We start from the raw sequence: 20,935 nt of genomic DNA, 5'->3' as shown, positions 1-20,935 counted from the left end.
ACGTTCTTCCAATCAGGTATTATAAAAACTTATAAATAACTATTACTGAAGTCGTTTAATAGAAAAGAGAACAAAAAATGAAATAATTTAACAAAATTAAAAAGAAAGAGATAAAATGTGTTTAATAAAAATCGACATTGTAAAAATATTTAAATTAAAAATTTGTGTGTTCCTCAAGCATAAGGCCCCACTTCACTTACTCTTGCTCTTATCCAAATCCAAGGGAAGAAAATTTCATTACGTTCCGTGGCCAAACGGTTAAAAAGAAAAGAAGGAAGGTGGATTTATTTTTCGATTCAATAAGGTAAAGTTTTTGTCTATATAAACATTCATGACAACTAAGTGAAATAGTAGGAAAGTGGAGTGTCAGAATTAGAGAGAGAGAATGAGTGACGATAAGAAAGGCAGTGGTGGGAATGGGTCGGGCCAAGGCCCACCCCCACCGGTACAAAGCCCGCACCCGGCACCATCGTTCCGTAACCTTCCACCAAAACGATCCCAAATCAGGAATGGCATGCTAATCGAAATCATAACGGGAAAGAGTTGAACAATCTGTTTCTACATTTATTATTATGCTTTTATTTTAATCTCACGTGTATATATTCCTCTTTGTAATAAAATCTGTGCTCTTTCTGCGTTTCTGCAATTGCCTCATTTCTATTCTTTTTCGTTTTCCTTTTCCTTATAATATTATTGTTAATCTGCTATTCGTTTCCTTCATATGAGCCTTCTCTTCTCTTTCGTTTTTCCATGATTTCGGCCATTTCTGAAAATTTCGCCGTGGATCCACAATTCTACGGTATGCAGTGGGTGTTTGAATTTACGCGTCATTAGTGAGAGATTTATGCTTATTTTTATGTCACGAATCTAATTTTTTTTTATCTTAGATCTGTCTGTTATTATACAATTTTAGCTTGTTTTTAGCGATAAATTATAATGAATTGTCTGTTTTAATTAAATAATGGGTAGAGGAAATTGTTATGAACTGAAATAAGCAAATTTCAGTCAACGTTTGATTGGTTTGGATGACTGAAATATTATAATTTTTCATGGGCATTGCTTAAAAACATTTGAGAAATGTTTTTTTGCATAAATTTGCTTACAAAAAGCAGAAGAAAGGTGAAGATAAGTATTGTGATGAAAAAAATAAATTATAACCCAAAGCATTTCAAATGTGAGAAAAACATGATACTCATCTTTAGAGTTATGATCTTCGCAATGCGGACTCGATACACTTGCCACGAACCCTAAACCTTAGATGGCGTTACAAATGATTAAGATATTATATACGCTTTTTTCTTCCAGTTAATTTTTGCTGCATAAATTCGTGGAGTCACTGTTGTTTGTGATTCACTGTATCGTGAGTTTACTAATGTTTTTTCTTTGGGGATGTTTTTATACATTGAATTAAAATATATTTTAAAATGTTTTACTTTTTTAAACATTACATGTTATTTTCTATTGTTATGCTTTAAATCAAAATATTTTATGTTAAAATATATAATTTATAATCCTGAAACTATTTTCCAAGTTAAATTTTTAATTTTGTTTAAATTTAAAGATATTAATAGAATATAAAAGATATTTGTTTTTTTAACCCTTAGCCGCCGGCAGGGAACCCTGAGATTCTGAGAAGTTATGATGAGTGTTCGTGGATTCGTGTTTTAATATTTTTTATGTATGTGAACTGAGATGATTCCGTATCAAATGTTAATTGCACCGCAGCCCCACTTGCGTTATGGCACGTTTGTATAAAAGAAATGCTAACAATGCAGTAAAATCGTATAATTTTTATAATAAAAAAATACAGAAAGATAGAAAAAGAAAAGAAAGAAGAAAGTGTTAAAATGAATTATGTAATAACTAAATAAATTAATAATATTATTATAAATATTATTTTTAAAATATTATGACTCATGAACTGAATTTTCATAAAATAAAAATTTTCCTCTTAAAATAAAATTGATCACCATCATAATTATTATTATTGACATAATTATTACTATTATTATTATTTTCTTTTGTCAACACACGAGATTCAAAACGTTCGAAATGTGCTCAATGTATTTGCAGTGAGAATAAACTTAGATAATACGATTTTGGTAATATTTGATTTTAAATTATTATTTTAAAAATTTTCAATTTAAAACATATTTGCATAGTATTTTCTAATTTTTCGCTAAATAAATTAATTTTACATTATTATTTTTTTACGTTAATTTGTTGAAGGTTAATTTTATTACTATGTAAAACAAAACAAATAATAACTTCATTTTGGGGACAGAAGCTGATTTCAATTGCAGTAAAATGAAGTCAAACAAACCGGTTAACTGGAGTTGATTTTGTGCCTTCAAACAATGTATTAAAATTAAACTCTAATTACAATTATTAGAATCTTATCTATATTATATATAAATCTACTCAACTCTGTTACCGTGTCTTAGACTGTAGCAGTTACAGTGGACAGCGGTTTTAAAAAAATATTATGAAACCAAATTATAATATTTAAAATAAAAAATAAATCATGGTAAATAAAAAAAATAACAAGTTTAAAATAACAAGAAATGATATAGAAAAATAAAAAATATACAAATAATAATAAAAATATATTTAAAAATCAAATAACAGAATAATATTATAATTTTTCATAAAAAAGAAAACCAATAAAGAATATTTGGGTTGTCATCTGCTAAAGAATGCAGAAAGAAAAACAGGAAAAGGGATATGCGTTGTTTGATTTGGAGAAGCAAACATGTGCCTAATGTAAAATGAAAAGTTGAAAAAAAATTAATTCAAAATATAAAAAGTAAAAAGATGAGATGAGAATGAAAATTTTAACATAAAAATTCACACAAAATTATTCCAGAGATCTGGGGTTTAAGAAAAGAAATAAGTAAAAAACAAAATTTAAAAGTAATTAGTATTTAAGTATTTTTTAAAATTAAAAATATGCTAAAAGATGGTAAAGTGATCCTTAAAAGAAATAAGAGTGCCATAAGAAATGTCTCCACTTTCAAGTTCAACAACAAAGACTGAATTTTATTATGGAGGAATAGATATTCTAACACACTAAAATTTAATGAACATTATGTTTAAACGCAAACTATACATCCCAGCCTTTCTGTACATCTTATTTTGTTCTCTGGAAGGTCAAGAGATTTTACAGGTGGTCGTTATACATTCCTTATCAACGGGCAATGGCGGCAATATAACAAAGCATAAATTAGAAGCCAAGAAATCTCCAACTCAAGTGTACAGTCTCAGGCGAGTTGTAATTTGCTCCCTGCACATAGGGCATGAAGATAATGTCACGCCACACTCCTTGCAAGTCTATATAGAAAGCAAAGTGCAAAGAAATAAGATACGCATTCTTACATATAAGTTACATATCCAATAGCTCCTCTTGAAGCTATGGGGTAAAATATAACGCTTTTTCTTCCATTTTGTTGGTTTGTAATGCCAAAGTTTTAGTTGTTCATATTTTTTCCCTAAAAAATCACAAAACCTCTCAATTTTAAATTGTTGCCTAATTTTGACTTCAAGGCTTCAAGCAAGGAAAGTCTATCTTTTTCGTTTTTCTTTCAAACTTCCATCACTAGCAAAAAGGCAAAAATTCCTCAAACATGAAAATTATCGTTTTTACATGTAACATAGCATCAAACAAGAGTTATGCTTTGAAACAAGAGTTAAACCAAAGCATAAAGTAAAAGATTTATGATTATATTTCACATAATTAGTTATGACCCATAGGTCACATAAACATAAGCATTGAACAATAATAATAAGTTCATTAAACAAACTTACTGTATGACCACATCCAAAAGCCATGTCCTTCGGGTTGGTTAGGCAAATAGGGCATGCCTAGAACAAAAGAAAGACATTTTTGTCATAACCATAATTTGATCTTAAAATGAAGCTAAGACAGGAGAAAGACACCAGAGTGGGGTACAGGAGTAACATACTGATTCTATTTCTGCTGGAGCTGTTGGCTCAACTGATTCAAAATTTGTCACATGTGGAACTGCCTGGACTGCATTGTCATGATCTATTACTTCCTTGGGTGGAGGAAGAGGCCTTTTATGCTGATAACTTCTCGATTTTTCACTGCATCAGAATAATTTGACAGTCAGTTATCCTTGAATATAATTTAGAATTATCATACCTGTGTTTCATCACTTACTCAGCAACTTGTAGATTTTGGGTTATCCGGTACTGAATTGGAATTTCCATAAGGGCAGAAAGTGCAAATGCTGCTTCTTTCTTTGATACCTCTTTGTTCTCAGACATGATCTTTGTAAAATTCACAAACTGAAGGGGCAAGAAGAAACACAAAGTAGCCAACATATCAATATTATATTAATAATACTTAAAAACCTCAAAATATCATAAATGGTTCAGAATTAAAGGTGGTATTCTAAGATATGGAAACAAAAGGTTTTCCAGCCTTTTTCCTAAGATTAAGCAGTCGTTTTTCAAACTGATTACCACCAATTCACATACCAATGCTATGTTTGATTCTCACTGGCCAATTCCTAGAGAAAATCTGAATTTTAAACACTTCAAAAGGTTGAGGTCCACCAAGTCATGCACATTGGCTTTGTTATAGGATTTTGTTAACATAGACTCAGGTTTGGGTTGAATTCTGTATATGGTAAATTGGAAATAATATCCAACATTTACAATAATTTAAAATTATAAATGTGCATTTATTTGACTTAGATTATTGGCACAGATAGGAATATAAGTATCATATATAACAATTATTAAGGTTTCGGAGTCTAGTTAATATGTATCTCCTTTACCTTCGAATCCTAAAATTTAAACAACAGTAGACACTAGTAACAAACTCATGAAAATAAACACATACTTGATCATACATCAGTCAAGTACCTGAAAGTTGTCAAATAAGCGCTGAGTAATGTTATCATCGAAGTGCTGCATTTCATCCCATGGTCCATCACCAACTCCAACCAAAATAATTGAGAGAGGATAGTGACTGACGACCAAAATAGCTCCACATTACAAATAAATACCAAGAACAATAGCAAAAGACTACAAAAGAAATTGTTTTACCTTGCTGCAATGATAGAATTAACAGTTGCTTGTTCCTGTGGACTAAACTTTCCATGTGGTGTATCTGAATTTCTAGTAACCTACAATAAAAGATATTCCAGAAACACAATAAAATTAATAAAAGATAACTAAATCATGTCAAGAAAAGAAAAAAATGGAATAAAAAAATCGATAAAACCTGTCCATCAGCAATAATGACAAGCACATGATATTGACGATTGCTTTTTTGCACAATGTCAATTGCTGCATCAATTACAGGGGCAAATGATGTTGGACCTGTAGATAGGGAGGTATTGGTCATAATTAAATCTTCATGTCATTGCATGGATACCTAAGCCATCTCTCTCCTTGGATGTTTTTCCCTTTCGCAACTAAGGGGAGGTTTAGAAGAATTTAGAAAATAATTTATATCTCCCATATGTTCTTTTTAATCTATTTTAATAAGTTTCTCGGTGGAACTTATCAAAATGATCTTTTTTAAACTTATTTCAATCAATTTTCGATATAACTAATCAAAATAAGCTCTTTCGAACTTATTCCAATAAGATTATGATTAAATTTATCTCGGAAATTTTCATGTAATAATAAGAGTTTATTGAATAAGTGCTTAATTAAACTACTTGATCAAATACACCCTAAAGGAAGAATCTGTTAAGCATTTGGCTCTAAATTTTTTCATTCTCCACTAAATTGTTTTTCTAGGAGTGAGATACTTAGAAATCGGATTCTTGAAAAAAAATTTATAAAATATGTTTGACTATTATTTAACCTTCTTAGGAATAATATGTTTACAGTCAATGACCATGAAAGTTTAGTAACTTTATAGTTAATTAACGTGGGAAATTTCATTTCCACTTATTTACAAAATAACATTCTAAAAAAACTCTTATAATATAACTATTTTTACTTCTTTTATCAAATACGAGAAGCTTAAATGTCAAACATTTCACGTACTAAACGCCACATTAGGGAAAAAGGGAATATGATGCAGGAGGATCCTTAAAAATGAGATAAAACAACAACAAAAATGGAAAACAAAGTGTATACAACAACTTAAAGGACAATTCTAAGTACACAATTGTGCACAACTTATTTTAGAGAAACAATCACTAAGTTTTTAAAAGCTCTCTTAAGGAGTTGCAAAAACAACCTTTTTAACTTTTTTGACTCCAAACAAGCTAATCCAAACAATTGAGTCCCTATGGGATGACAAGGAAACTCAATAAAACCTGTGTGAGCTGAACCCTAACCGAAGGCCAAGTGCATACCGTAATGGAGCGTCTTTTCTACTGCCTATACCTCCATAAGAAATCAGGTACCTCCATATAGGGATGCACTTGGAGCCACTTATTCATTTAAGTAATCCATTTAGTATGGGTTTGGACACTTGTAGCATTGATTGGTGTGAGAAATGAAGGCCATAACCCATAGGTCCATTATGGGAAGGTAGTGGGATTGACCTATTGGGCTAGACTCCCTTTACATTTATTTACATATCTTTTAGTTGCTGAACAACTAGCTCCATTGAAAGATGCAGCCCTAGACTTTCACTAGTTTTGCAGGTGATTGGATTAGCACAGCAATTCCTTGCCTCAATCGTCATGTTTTCAATAACTAGGCATTTATCTGTGTTCTAATTTCATCTAGACATCTACAATTGAGGATTGCAATCATCACATACAAGTTTTTCTAGAAAAGCACTGCAGTAGGGTAATAGTCCCAAAGTTGTAAAAATATAAACTAGTAAAATCTAGCCAGAAAGGATGATGATATTAAACCTGACAATCTTAAGTGTGGCACAATCTCTCGATAGCGTGCAAGTACTTCCTCAAAACCATGACAACAACGATGATCAGGATAAAAGCTGAACACATTCTGATCATGTGTAGACGCTACAGAAGAATATTGGCTGAAATCAATAGAAGAGAAAACATATAACATTTCTTTGAAAAGTAAATTAGAAACAGCTGCTTACCATCACCAAATCCAAAACATGGTATCAGATTGTCTTCATCAAATGAAGAGAGAGTACGGCCAATGATAGATATTGCTTGCTCATATGGATTCGGAGTGTTTCCAATATAATGTAGGCTTTTGTGGTTGAAGGAGTGCTTACCTACAATCATCAAGGTGTTACTTTTATGCGTTCTCCATACTTACATTTACAATTTTACATACAATATTAATTTTATAATAAAATGAAATAACCTGTCCACTCATTGCTTTTGGTGAAATCAATGCCAATTATTAAATTTGAAGATTCCAGACCAGCTTCTCTCAAAGCAGAAACAACCTGAAATATAACATGCTAAAGCTAAGTATTTTTAAAACATCTGCACAGAACATTGAGTCCAATTCAGCAAGGGGCGGTATGTCATTAGTGCCATATGGAACATATGGAACATTGGTCCCCATAAACAATTTTCAAAACTAATATATTCCATTTTATTTTATTTTGTTTTGTTTTCTTAAACACCCCCTCCCGCCTCATATAATTGCTTTCAACCTATCTAGCTGAACCACCGAGTTCACCAACAGTTAGTTAATTAGTTTTCTTTTTATCAAATTGACCTAAAAGCAATATGATATGCTATTATAACTGTGTGCAGGCCACGCTAATTTATTCAAAATGGAACCATGTTCTTTCATACTTCTTCTCAAACTAAAGCAGGTAACAATAAATCTATATTTTTGGTTGCAACATGTTCAATGCCTATTCGTATGTTCATAAACAGATAATCTAGACTTCACTTAAAAAATCCTCAAGAAATTTCCTAATACACAGAGGAGTTCAACTGACCAACAAACAACTTATACAAACAGTAATGTAATTATATAATCAAATAAACTTCAATTATTCTATACGCCTATTTATGGATTCCTCTTCTAGTATACTAGAAATATTAATAATGACCATTCTCCTTAAATGAATAAGCAAAAATAGCAGCGGAAACCTGATCCAGTGAACTGAAATTGTCAGCTATATATGTGGGTCGCTGCTTATGTTGATATCTGGGATTCCGTGAACTCCCAGCGTATGAAGAGGATTGATGATCTTGATGGCTAGTATTCACTGAACTCCCAGCATATGAAGAGGGCTGATCTTGATAGCTAGCATTCCCCGAACTACCATCATGGGAAGGGGGTTGCTGGAAGAAATCATCATGAGAATCATGTGTTGACCCCCCATTTCCCATAACTAAAACCCTCCTTTCCCCTGAATCAAAATTAGAAGTAAATAAATAAAAATGTAAATTTGGAGATAAAAATAGATAAGATTATAGTTAAAACGAATTAAATGAGAACCACGGCAGAAGAGGTGAAACAGTCACTCTAAACAGTAGAATTTCACAGCTCAATCCTATCAAGAGAGAAAAGAAGAAACAAATATTTTGCGAAAACCACTACGGTTCTAGTATCTTTAGCCATCATACTGTAGTTTATGAAAAGTGTAAACGGGTTTCTGAAGAACCATGAAACACATAACTTGTAAATTAATTCGTTTCAGAAACGAAATTGTAAGCAAAATTCATAGGGGAAAAGCACAAAAGTGTCCCAACAAAATTTTAGTTTATTTAAAAACCATAACAGGATTGAGAATTCTGCAATCATATCGCAAGTCAAAACCGTAACGCCGAACTTACTTTGCACGAATCAAGGATTATATATATATATATATATATATATATATAGAGAGAGAGAGAGAGAGAGAGAGAGAGAGAGAAGTGACCAGATAGGAAGCGAAACTGATTTCGAAGTGAATGAAGAGAGCTTCGCCTTCTTCTTCTGTCTTCTTTCTTCTTCTTCCTGATAATGAATATGGCTGAGACAACAGCAAGACCACGATGCGCATTTTCTCAGACAAAGTTGTTGTTAACAAATTTTCTAAAATATAATATTAAATAAATTTGTAACGGATATCTTAAAATATCTGTTTATTTTTTTATTTTCAATTTTTCTTAATTTTCTATCAGAATATTTATTTAGTTTTAATTTAAGCAAATTTTCTTGAACCAACAATAATAACGATTTATTTATTATGATTAATATTGTAGATTATTATTTTATATGTTATTTATGAAAATAGAGTTTTGAAAAATGAGTTTAAAATATTAAATTGTCTACTTTGAAACAAGACTTATATTTAAGGGAATTGAGCGAAAAATAGTTATAAGATTTTAATTAGAAAAGGAATAAAATTTCCGACAAAGCATAGTTTAACCTTTTGTTTTTTCGTATTGGACTGACTTGGGGGCCTTTTTGATGCGTGCACTCGAACGAACTCTTTTCTTTTGTCAAATCGCTAAACAATGATTGAGTCTTCGCCAAAGGTGCATTATCCATTTCATGTTAATCATTGAATAAGAGCTTTTATCAGTTTTACGTCTAAAATTTAGAATAAAATATTTTCTCAAACCAAACAAATGCCTAAATTTTTCATTACAAAATAATTATATAATTTTTTAATAGATAATTTCTATGATATTTTATAGATAAAAAATATTCTATCTCCTCTTATATATAAAATAATAATCATTATTAATTTTATATTAATAAAAAGTGATATTAATAATTTATTTAAAAAATATAAATAATTTTTAAATATTAAAATAAATTACAACTATAAATTTATGATCTATGTTTTGAGTATTGCCACGTAATTGGGAGTTCATGCCTAAACAATCTGTTTTGCACCATATAGCATTTCTAGAACAATGATAGATGCTGACAACGGCTGTCATTTTTCTGATCCGCGAGACAAACTATGCATTGCCACTTTAGCCTCTCTGACTAGTTAATTAGTAATTAATTGGTTATAACATTTTCTCAGAAAAAAAGGTCGTTTGTTTCGTGGAGTGGACTCGGTCAAAATTAACCATTTCATTGCATTTTTAGTATCCCCTAGCCTGTCCCTAACGACCTTTCTTAATGCACTTTTCTTACACTTTATCACATGACCTTAAGTACCACGTTATTTACTTTGTGGTCTGAACCTCGTTATTTTGATGTCTGTTTCTGCTTGATTAACACGAACACGATCAAGTTACTAAGAAAAAACCATAGAGAATGTGCAACGGAAGGGAGAACGGAGAAGGGGTAATAGCTGTGGCAGTGGATAAGGAAAGAGGAAGCCAATATGCTCTTAAATGGGCAGTTGATAATCTTTATCCCAGAAGCAAGCTTATAAAACTAGTCCATGTTGTTCAAAGGTCACCTTTACCCCCATCAAACTCAGGTTCGATCCTTTTACCACCTAATGTGATACATAATGTTTGACGAGTAACATTTTAATTATTTCACGTTGATCAAGGATCAAATAGTAATATTATATTTTTTAGGAAGCCAAACTTCAAACACAGACTATCAAAATGTTTCTTTCAACAACTTTGGCAGATATTGTTTAGTTATCATAGAAATGCTCAAACTACACAAGTTTTATAAAATTTTTAGAAATTGTTTCAAAAGGAATGGTGGTCCACATTTGACTCCGTCTTTTTATCTCTTGTTTTGACTCTGTGAGATATATCTATGTAGAACTATATGATGTGCATCTATATATATATCTTACGCATAAATATAGAGGTGAAAAATAAGGCATGCATATGCTTCGCTTTATTCGCAACTATGTAAGTTCTCGTTTGGTGAATGATGAATACACAATAAGAAAAGTTACATCGATATTACAACATGAAGTAGGCATTATAAGTCCATTGTCCTCAGTTTTGGGTACCCATTATCTAGCTGTTTGTTATTATTTATTTTCGAAAAATGCTAGTCTCAAATCACTTTCTTTAATTCATGGGCTGAATAACATATGTTAAATCGCCCTACACTAAGAACAGACTCTTTTCCAATGAGGGTATAAAGGTGAGTGTAGAAATAAAAAATCGTGAAATAATAATATTGGACATGTTTATCGTTGGAAGACACGTACTCAATTTCTCTGCCATGTGTCGCAGGAAACAGTGAAATTGCGACCCAACAAGAATCAGATGGTCGGGGTATGGAAGTATTGCTTCCATATCGTTGCTTTTGCACCCGTAGACAGGTGAGTGAGTGACTTTACTCAAGTCTATAGTAGTCTCCAATCTCCATGCAAGCATGTTTCTTTCTTCTTTTTCTTTTCTTTTTTTGTTTAGTAAAGGGAAAAAAATGACATAATAAGTATAAATTAATTATTCAATCTTTTCGGTTTTTATAGTAGTAGTATAATGTCTATTTGTTTTCTTCAGGTGCAATTTGAGTGTGTCATACTTCACGATCTCGATGTGGCAAAAGCACTCATTGATTACGTTTCCTTAGGTGGAGTTGATAAATTGATACTTGGCACATTCCCAAGGAATGGCTTTTCCCGGTATTATTTGGCTAGAGTGAAACGATTTGAACACATCTATGCTTTTATGCACACTTGCATTATTAGTGTATCTGACACCCCAACTTTTCTTCAATCTTAATTTTCAAGGATATTCAAGAATTCGGATATTTCAAGCAGTGTACTGAAATGGGCATCAAATTATTGTAATGTTTATATTATAAACAAGGGGAAAGTCAGTGCTATGAGACCTGCCTCTCGTTCAGCACAAGTCAACCCTGCAGTTGAAAGAACTCAGCCTACCTTCGTTCAAAACGTGAACCATCATACCGATCCTGACATGTATGTATAATATTCCTAGCTATAAATTAAAATTTATAAAGGAGGATATGCACAATAGAATATATATTAGGTACAATAAATACATAATTAACGATGTATTAATTAAGACCAAATACGATCACAATCTTAAAATAAGTATGTAAAGGACTATGATACAGAACCTTTTGTCCACATGTCCAATTGACAAAAATCAAATAATAGATAAAACTTGACTTGCTTAAACGAGAATGCATTTTTATCTTGTCACAGATTATATGAAGAGCTCTCAGTAGTAGAGAATGATAACTCACTTATGGGCTCTGGAAGGTTAAGCACAGACAGCAATTACTTCTCATTTTATGAACATTTGGAATCTGAACTGGGTGGATCCTCATCAGACATTTTCAACTTAGAGAATGGAAACTATGAGCCCTTGTTCTCGAGTTCCAAAACTGTGAATATGAATTCTACGAAGGATTTTCCATTCAATGAAAGACCATCATTCTCCTTGGTAAGTTAACTGTATAAAGTATTGCTATACAAAATTTCTAATTTGGTACCGTAATATGCTTTGTATTTTGGTAGAATTAATTTTAGTAAATTTATTGTGGTAGAATTGATATTTTAAAAGTGAGTTAGAGAATAATTGAATATATTTTTGATGGACGAATAAAATTATTTATAGAATATAAATAATATGTAATTTGTGGGTCTATATTTAGAGTCAATTCTAGTCAACAGAATTTATTGTTTTGGTGACATCAAATGCTGTTTTGTACCCTAAAGAAAGAGAGACTAAGTTATTAGACCTGCTGTAAATGATCATATGCATCTTACATGAACAAAGCACATGATTTTGTATTAGAATTGAATGGTGTTTATGGCAATGTATCATCTCCAATTGTGCAGGACGATATGGAAGGCGAACTCAGAAGACACAAGGTAGAGCTTAAGGAAGCAATGGATTTGTACCATGCAGCCTGCATAGAAGCAAGAGTCTCAAAACAGAAGGTTGTCTTGAGATCTCGATCTCTCAAATTAAAGATTTTTACATATGAATCAATTAAAAACTATCTTAAATTTGACCTGTTTGGTAATTATTTTATAAATCACATGACAATTTATAGTTGACAAATAGTACGAAAAACATGCACCATATATTAAATTAAAAGAAAATGTGATGGGAAGGGCATTAAATTTAGTTTTGATATAGAAGGCACTAAAGTTCAAAATTTTGACAAAGAGTATGCTAACTCTTGTATTTGGTCCAGCTGAGTGAACTTCAAGATTGGAACGTGAAACAAGAACAGAGACTGAAAGAGGTTGAGTCGGAGAATGCAAGATGTAAGGCAGCAATTGAAGCTACACAAAGGATGACAGCTGAAGGGGTGGAAAACAGAGTACTGAAGGCAGAAATAAGAGCAATTTTAGAGGCAGATGAAAGGACAAAGGTTTTGGATGCTTTACGTCACTCACACACTGTCATCAGATATCAAACCTTATTCCAAACTCTCGTTGTTCTGTTTTTATCCTATTTCTACATTTCCTCTTTCAAATGAGCTCTGAATCCTCGTCATACTTCAACTGTGTGACCAATATCTTATCTTTCACCACTATTCATGCTGATGATATAAATTTGAGCTTTTGTTTTTCCTATTTAGATTGGGTAGTGGCCTTGAACGAGGATGGAAAATTTCAAGGGATTCAAAAAACAGAGTTATTATTTATAATTCTACGTAATAGACTAGTATTTTCTTTGGTAGAGGATAATATCCTCAATAAAATTGATTGTAATATAGGTTGCTATTGTCTGGAGATCTTCGGATACAAGAAAAAGGTTTAAGATTGGTTCTAATATAAAATTAATTAAAAGATAATATTTAAATGCTTTCAAATTTTATTTTAAAAGAGCAGAATTATTTTAGCATATTTTTTTGTTTTATTCTCTTTAAATGATTTTTTTAATTTTGTCCCTATTTTATTTTATAAATTTTTAGTTTTAGTCATTAATGCTAATGGTCAAACCAACAACTGACAAATTATCATGGGTCAAATTAGTATAAAAAACTAAAAACAAAAATTTATAAAAAAAGATAAGAATTAAAACAAAAACAAATCATTTAAAAAATTAAGACTAAAATTTTACTAAAATGCGAAGACCAATAATATATTTAAGTCAATAATTATTTTATACATAATCTTAAAATAAATTTACTTAAAAGTATAAATAAACCAGCCATTAATATTTTTTCATATTAAAACTTGTTTATTTTGTAATTATAATAAAAGAAAATTTGTAGTTTCATTTTTGTTTATATGCAATTTAATTTTTAAAACTCGTTTAAATAAGCAAATATTAACTATAAAATTATATATTAATAAATATTTAATTTACCTACAATTTAACATACATAATATAATATTATATATTTTAATGATTAAATTAATAAAATTTAATATATTTATAAACAATTAAGTGAAATAAGTTTAGCTAACTTACTATGCTTAATAGCTTACATATAAATATCAATTTATTTGATATAAAAGTTTTTAATAAGTATATCAAACCTACAAAATTTATAAAATTTAAATATTTAATATTTTATCAAATAATTTTATTTTCACATACAATCTACTTTTAAGTGTAAGTAAATATAACTTTTATAAGATTATATACTTACGCAATGTTCAATTTGTCTAAAATTTAATATATTTATAATTATAATTACTTAACATAACATTATATAATTTAATAATTAAATCAATAAACTAATATATTTACCAACAATTATTAAACGTAATAAGTTAATAAAGATTTTTTTAGAGTAAGTGGATTATTTCCATTTTGTCATTATGTATATGTACACACCAGCTATTTCTAAGCTTTTAATGTGTTCAAACTTAATTCATTTACAGAATCAATTCACTTAAAAAAATATTTATTTTAATTTAATATTAAAATAAAATCTATATATTAATTTTTATTATACTCTTTTAAATTTTTTACTAACAATTTAAATTTTGTTAGATAAATTATATAATAAGAAAAATTACTGTAACTTCTAATTTGTGTTTTATTAAATGAAATTTTTTTAGTGAGTATAAAGTCAAACTTTAACTGATATATTTATTAAAACAAATGAAATTTATTAACTATTTAATGAGTTGAATTTAAATAATTCATGAATATTTTAAATCATTTATTAGTTTTTGACTTTTTTAATATTAAGACCGTAAATTTTATAATGTTTAAAAATAATTAAATATTATACAAATTATTAAATAATTTTTAAGTTATATTTACTTAATATATTTTTCTTTCTCTATTTTTGTATTATAAAGTGTTAATTTTTTGAAACATTTAATTCTGTTTTTATGGGGCAAAATTTTTAATTCAATTATTTAAAATAAAAATATTAAATACTTATATATTTTAATATAATGAACATATACTTTTCATTAAATTAATTTTTTCTTCCTTCTAAGAACATTATAGTATTTTCCCCCTATTTATGGCATTTAACATGCTATCTGTCATTCGTTGATTTTTTTTAATGTATATAATTAATTGAAACTATCATATATGTCATGTATACTTATTATTTTAAGTGAGAAAATATTGAAAATAAAAATAACAGTAAGTATATTATTTGATTTATTAATTGTTGTATTCTTTATATCGATAATTATAACTTAAAATATAAAAATATAACAGTTAAAAATTTATCTGAGAAAGTTTTAAAAATTAATTAAATTAGTATAAGATATTTTATTGGTGATTTATAAATATTTAAAAATTATGTAATATTATTAAAGAATTTTTTAGCATTTATGAAAAAAAAATTAAGGACGTGGTTGAAAAAATTAATAAATAAATTACCTGAAATTTAAAAGTTGATTAGAAACTAAAACCGGTAAATTGATAATTAGTTAATCAAATTAAAAATATTTGATAAAATTAACTGCTTTTTAGCTGATAAATATAAAAGATAAATAAGGATATAATGAAGGAAAAGATTTAGGTATAATATCATAGATATTTTAAGGGTTGTTCTCCAACTAAAAATAGAAATTTCACCTCTTAATATCAATATTTATTATATGGATTATTAAGGTAAAATTATAATTATAATTTAAAATTTAATACTTGAAATATTTATAACTCTGTATTTAAATTTTGATCCTATAATTAACTACTGAACTTAGACAAATTTTTGTAATTATATGTTTTAAAATAATTATAAAACTGAATTTTAATGTAGACAGAATTATTTATTATCTTAAAAATTAGGTTAATATTTTTATTAAATAAAATAAGATAATACAAATAAATTTAAATTTTTATTTTAACAATTTTTATTAAAAATAAATCAGATTTGATAATTTTTTAAATAAAAATATTTAGGAAAAAAGTAATTATTTACTTTATAAATTTTTTATTTTTTGAAGTGATGGTGCTTTGGACATCGGACATAAAATAAAGAGATATTAAGTTTCTATAATCAAATGGATAAAAGAAAGTTACAAAACAATATCAAGCATAAAAAAATTAGAAATAGTTTCAGCTAGTAACTGAAAATTATAAAAGCTAGTTGGGGCTATTGTTTCCGTTAGTAATTATCTATTTTAATTATTTTATTAAAGATGATTATTTTTGTTAAATAAATTTTTACTTAAATAAAAACCTTATCGAAATATAATTTTTTATTGAATGATTAAATAAAAATATTAATTTCATGTAAAAATTTAAAAGACTAATGTATTATTAAACGAGTAAAACATGTGAAAAGTAAAAAAAAAGTAATAAAAGTTCAAAGATTATATTGCAAAATTTAATACATTAATAACATTAAATATTATTATTTTTTAAAAAAATTATTATTTATTAATTTTTTATTGTATATCATTAAATACACATTAAAAACATAGATAATATTGTAGTAGGTTGATAATTTAAAAAGAAAAAAAATTGCCTTAATTAAAAGAGTCATTTAATTTATTTGGCACTTTACGAAATGCAAAATTGAATTTCCCCTTGCAAGTGGTGTATATATAGATGGATGCTGCACCCTTCAATATCATAGTAGTTGCATCCAAAATAAATCATCACTTTGGTTCCATTGAAGGTTTCTCTTCTTTTCCCAATGGCATCAAGCGATGACACCGCTCATGTTCTTCACCCTCCATCTGAGGATCTGAAGGATAAAAAAACAGCCTATGACTTCAACTTGTTGCAAAAGGAAGCAAAAATGCCAGAAGAGTTCGTTTGGCCTTCTGGGGATTTGGTGAAAGGCAGTGAAGAAGCACTTGATGCACCCATCATAGACTTAAAAGCCATAAAGAACGATGAAAGTGCTATGGCCTCTGCAGCTGAACTTGTGAAGAAGGCATGCATGAAACATGGCCTTTTTGAAGTGACCAACCATGGTGTTGACCCTCTTCTCATCATTGCTGCTCATAAAGAGTTTGACACCATTTTCAATCTTTCCATGAGCAAGAAGCTGAGTGCTGGGACTAAAACTAATGTGTATGGGTACTCAAGTGCTCATGCAGAGCGCTTTTCTTCTAGTTTGCCTTGGAAAGAGACGTTTACTTTCCCTTATAGTCACATCCATGAATCTCAGACACAGGTTGTTGACTTTTTCAAATCTGCCTTAGGAGAAGAGTTTCAACACACCGGGTAAAGTTCACTGTGAATTAATTGCATCATTAATTTTATTATCTCATCGCATTCAATTTTGCTCTTTTTTTATTTATCGTTTTAAGTTTTTCACAAACAAATTAAATAGTTTTAATATTATATATATATTATTAAATTTTCATTTGTTTTTCATGGTAAAATATAAGCTTAAAAAATTATAAGCAAAATTTTAAAATTTAAAAAAAAAATAATGGAATGACCTGCCAGCTAACCTGTTCTTAAATGTAGGGATGTTTAAATGTTGTCTATGCGGTTTGCCTCATTTAATTAATTGCAAACTTATATTATTATTATTATTAAAAGATAAATGCTAGCCACCGCATTAAAAGTAGTACTTAATGCATTAAAAGCTTTTTTATTCAAAAAATGTTATTAATACACCTCACTAATTAATAAAAATTTTCACTTTTAATTCTTTAATCAGTATATCCTTAAAACAATAGTTAATAAGGCTCTTTTAAAAAATTATTAATTAATTTTTAATATATTTAAGGATATATAATAAAAAATTATAGTATATAATTTTTTATTAAAAATTATATGATATTAAAGAATTCAATATATTAATAACATTAAATAAAATAATTTTAAAAAATTTCTATTTATTAATTTCTTATTATGTGTCCTTAGACACATATTAGAAAAATAAAAAAATAGTAAATTTTTATTTAAAATTGTAACATTTAATGTTATTAATGTATTGGATTCTCTGATATCTTGTTATTTTTAATAAAAAATTATTATATATTTTTATTATATGCTCTTGGATACATATTAAAAAAATTATTAATTTTTAAATCACATTATAAAGGAAAAAATTTATATATTTTAAATAAATTAATTATTATTTTTTATATCTTTATTTATTGAAACAATCACTTATTACTCATATAAATATATTTATTTAATATAAGACTTAGCAATTTAATTCTTTAATACTACCAAAAGTTTATAATATAATATTAATATACTATATAACTATTATTTATTAATTTTAAAAATTTCCTTATTCATGACGTGTATACTGAAATAGGTTGGTATATCAAAGATATTGCAATGCAATGAAGGAAATTACTGAGGTTGTTTTGGAGTTATTGGCCATTAGCTTAGGTGCAGATAGTTTGTATTATAAGAAATTTTTCGAAGATGCTGAAACAATAATGAGGTGCAACTCTTATCCTCCATGCAATGATTTCAAACTCACATTTGGAATTGGTCCTCACTGTGATCCAACTTCAATAACCATTCTTCATCAAGATCAAATTGGAGGTCTAGAAATTTTTGTTGATGATCAATGGGTGCCTGTTCGCCCTCGACCTCACACCTTCATAGTCAACATAGGTGACACATTTACGGTACGTATATCAGTCAATCTTCTTTATTATCAAATTATTTTTATTTCTACTCAATGATTTAAATGTTTCAGATAATCTTAATTATTCTTTTATTGATATACTTTTATTCATATAAAATATAATTTTTTAACATATTGAATTTTGTACCTGATAATAACCTATGTATACTTCGTCTTTATCAAAAGTTATAAAATTTAATGCATTCATATTATTAAATAGTATAATTTTAATATAAATATTATCTGTTAAAATTTTATCATGTATAATTTTATATTAGTTATAATAGTAATTAAATATTATATTTTTAGATTTATCAATAAAAGATAAATGAGAAATTAAGTTTAATAATTAATTTTAACAAAATAATTAAATTCTTTAATTTTTCTATTTTTCCCTCTAGACATATATAAATACAAATTAACGTGGTATCGTTATAAATGGGTTCGCAAACTGACTTTTCCCATTGGACTAGGCTTGAATTTTTTTAAAAATAATCCAAACCATGTATAGAATTATTGGGATCAACATGAGGAGTTTTACCCTTTTTAATCCGCAGTTGAATCTTTAAGATAGTAGTTTATAGGAGCCTAAATATAATTTGAAGTATGAGATCTAATGATAATGATCCATGGTTGTCTTAGGCATTGTCGAACGGGTTATACAAGAGTTGCTTCCATAGGGTATGGTGTAACACACAAGTGGTGAGGAGATCACTGTCTTTCTTTCTGTGCCCAAAAGGAGACAAAATAGTGAAACCCCCCAACAATCTCTTTAGCAAAGAAGAGGAAAGGAACTATCCTGATTTCACCTGGTTAGACTTTTATCAGTTTACACAGAAGCATTACAGGGTCGATGGTGACACTCTACAACGTTTCGTGTCCTGGCTTCGCGCTTCTAAGCCATCCAACTTATAGATACTTGGGATTGTCTTCATGTTAATCAAGATTGCATCTTCTTCAGTCAAGTGGGTACCGCTAGAATGTCTCCTTTTTATATATATATAGTTTTGTGTACATTGGTCAAGTGGATCTCATAAACACCACAAGGTCATGTTATATCCTATTTTCGAGTTTCCTTACTGATCAAATCATATGGATTATTATGAAATAATAATAAACTAGTGTACACAAACAATATGAATAATGAATTTTGATTTATATCCATATGTATCCATCTATTGATCTACTTTCAAAAATTAATTTTGTTTTTAGTTAAGTAATCAATTGGCATCTGATTATATCTTCTTCTTCTTCTTTTCTAATTTGAGTTGTCGATCAACATAGCGAAGAAATTATTTTTTACTTTTTATGATTAAAGTCATATTTTGTCTAAGGAAAAGAACCAATAGTTATATACACGTGTTGGATAGTTAAGTTGTCGGCATAAGTTATTAAGGATTGCAAATAAAATTATATATTAACGTCATTAATTTATTTATTTTTACAAACTAATATCCAATTATATTGCTGCAAGTGATTTAGTCTATTTTAGTACTTAAAATCTTAAGTATCTTACATCTTATAATAGTCAACAGTTATATTATAGTTAAAAAAGACTTGTACACAAAAGTCTAGCATAGCATAGAAGCGAATGTATGTGACGTACAAAATCTACGTACGGAAGAGAAGGGGGGGAAAATCTTAAATTAAATACAAAGGAGATGAAAGGAAAGATCACAATACAACACACCTCTAATTAATATCAATCCCAATGAGTACTATTTAAAGGATAATAGGCACTATGCTATTTATAGTGTTTTTTTAAGCCATTGACTTTGGGTTATGTGTACACTAGTCAAATGGGCTAAGGAAACACATTAAGGTCATGTTATATCCTATTTTTTACTTTTTACATGATGGCAAAATGTTCCGGTCGGTCTCGATCCGTCTAAAAATGATTATTTTAAATCTACTGTATTTGAAAAATAGGGTAAATTTTTTAGTTTAGCCTATTTAAAAGTGGATTGGTGAAGTAATGAGTCAGCTCACTAAAAATTAAAAAAAATATATAAAAAAAGTTAATTGATCATTGAATTAATAGATCAGTCTATAAAAAATTAAGTAAAAACAAAATAAATTATAATAAATAATAAAAAATATTTTTATATTAATAAAAATTAATATTAAAATTTTAAAAATAAAAATTAAGTTCAACAAGTTAACTCCTTTTAAC

General features: G+C 28.3%; 3 protein-coding genes across 5 annotated transcripts; 2 read left to right on the top strand and 1 right to left on the bottom strand.

Annotated features, from left to right (window-relative positions):
- Nucleotides 1–3,023: 3,023 nt before the first annotated feature.
- Nucleotides 3,024–8,948, bottom strand: LOC113854720 (E3 ubiquitin-protein ligase RGLG3-like). 3 transcript variants are annotated; one of them, XM_027485901.1, is made up of 12 exons: nt 8,028–8,284; nt 7,282–7,366; nt 7,049–7,189; nt 6,852–6,965; nt 5,252–5,349; nt 5,074–5,153; nt 4,891–4,996; nt 4,181–4,308; nt 3,963–4,104; nt 3,805–3,861; nt 3,247–3,330; nt 3,054–3,187 (listed from the first exon to the last, which is right to left on the bottom strand). In XM_027485901.1, the coding sequence occupies exons 1-11, from the start codon at nt 8,268–8,270 to the stop codon at nt 3,247–3,249; spliced, it is 1,278 nt and encodes a 425-aa protein (XP_027341702.1). In that variant the 5' UTR covers nt 8,271–8,284; the 3' UTR covers nt 3,054–3,187. The 3 variants fall into 3 exon arrangements, 2 of the variants coding, with proteins under 2 accessions (XP_027341702.1, XP_027341701.1); XM_027485900.1 differs by having other exon boundaries at nt 3,054–3,191; nt 3,251–3,330; XR_003502789.1 differs by adding an exon at nt 8,804–8,948 and having other exon boundaries at nt 3,024–3,330; nt 5,074–5,349; nt 8,028–8,290.
- Nucleotides 8,949–10,140: 1,192 nt separating this feature from the next.
- On the top strand, nt 10,141–13,266 carry LOC113855704 (U-box domain-containing protein 35). The gene is made up of 7 exons (XM_027487333.1): nt 10,141–10,309; nt 11,034–11,122; nt 11,307–11,428; nt 11,537–11,728; nt 11,978–12,218; nt 12,617–12,718; nt 12,979–13,266. Exons 1-7 carry the CDS (start codon nt 10,141–10,143, stop codon nt 13,264–13,266), a joined length of 1,203 nt encoding a protein of 400 aa, XP_027343134.1.
- Nucleotides 13,267–16,851: 3,585 nt separating this feature from the next.
- LOC113855701 (gibberellin 20 oxidase 2-like) lies at nt 16,852–19,677 on the top strand. The gene is made up of 3 exons (XM_027487332.1): nt 16,852–17,387; nt 18,442–18,763; nt 19,405–19,677. The coding sequence occupies exons 1-3, from the start codon at nt 16,852–16,854 to the stop codon at nt 19,675–19,677; spliced, it is 1,131 nt and encodes a 376-aa protein (XP_027343133.1).
- Nucleotides 19,678–20,935: the final 1,258 nt, after the last annotated feature.

This window comes from Abrus precatorius, unplaced genomic scaffold (assembly GCF_003935025.1).
Source record: "Abrus precatorius isolate BTA unplaced genomic scaffold, Abrus_2018 Scaffold11, whole genome shotgun sequence".
Lineage (NCBI taxonomy): Eukaryota > Viridiplantae > Streptophyta > Magnoliopsida > Fabales > Fabaceae > Abrus > Abrus precatorius.
This window is presented reverse-complemented; position numbering and strand designations above follow the sequence as displayed.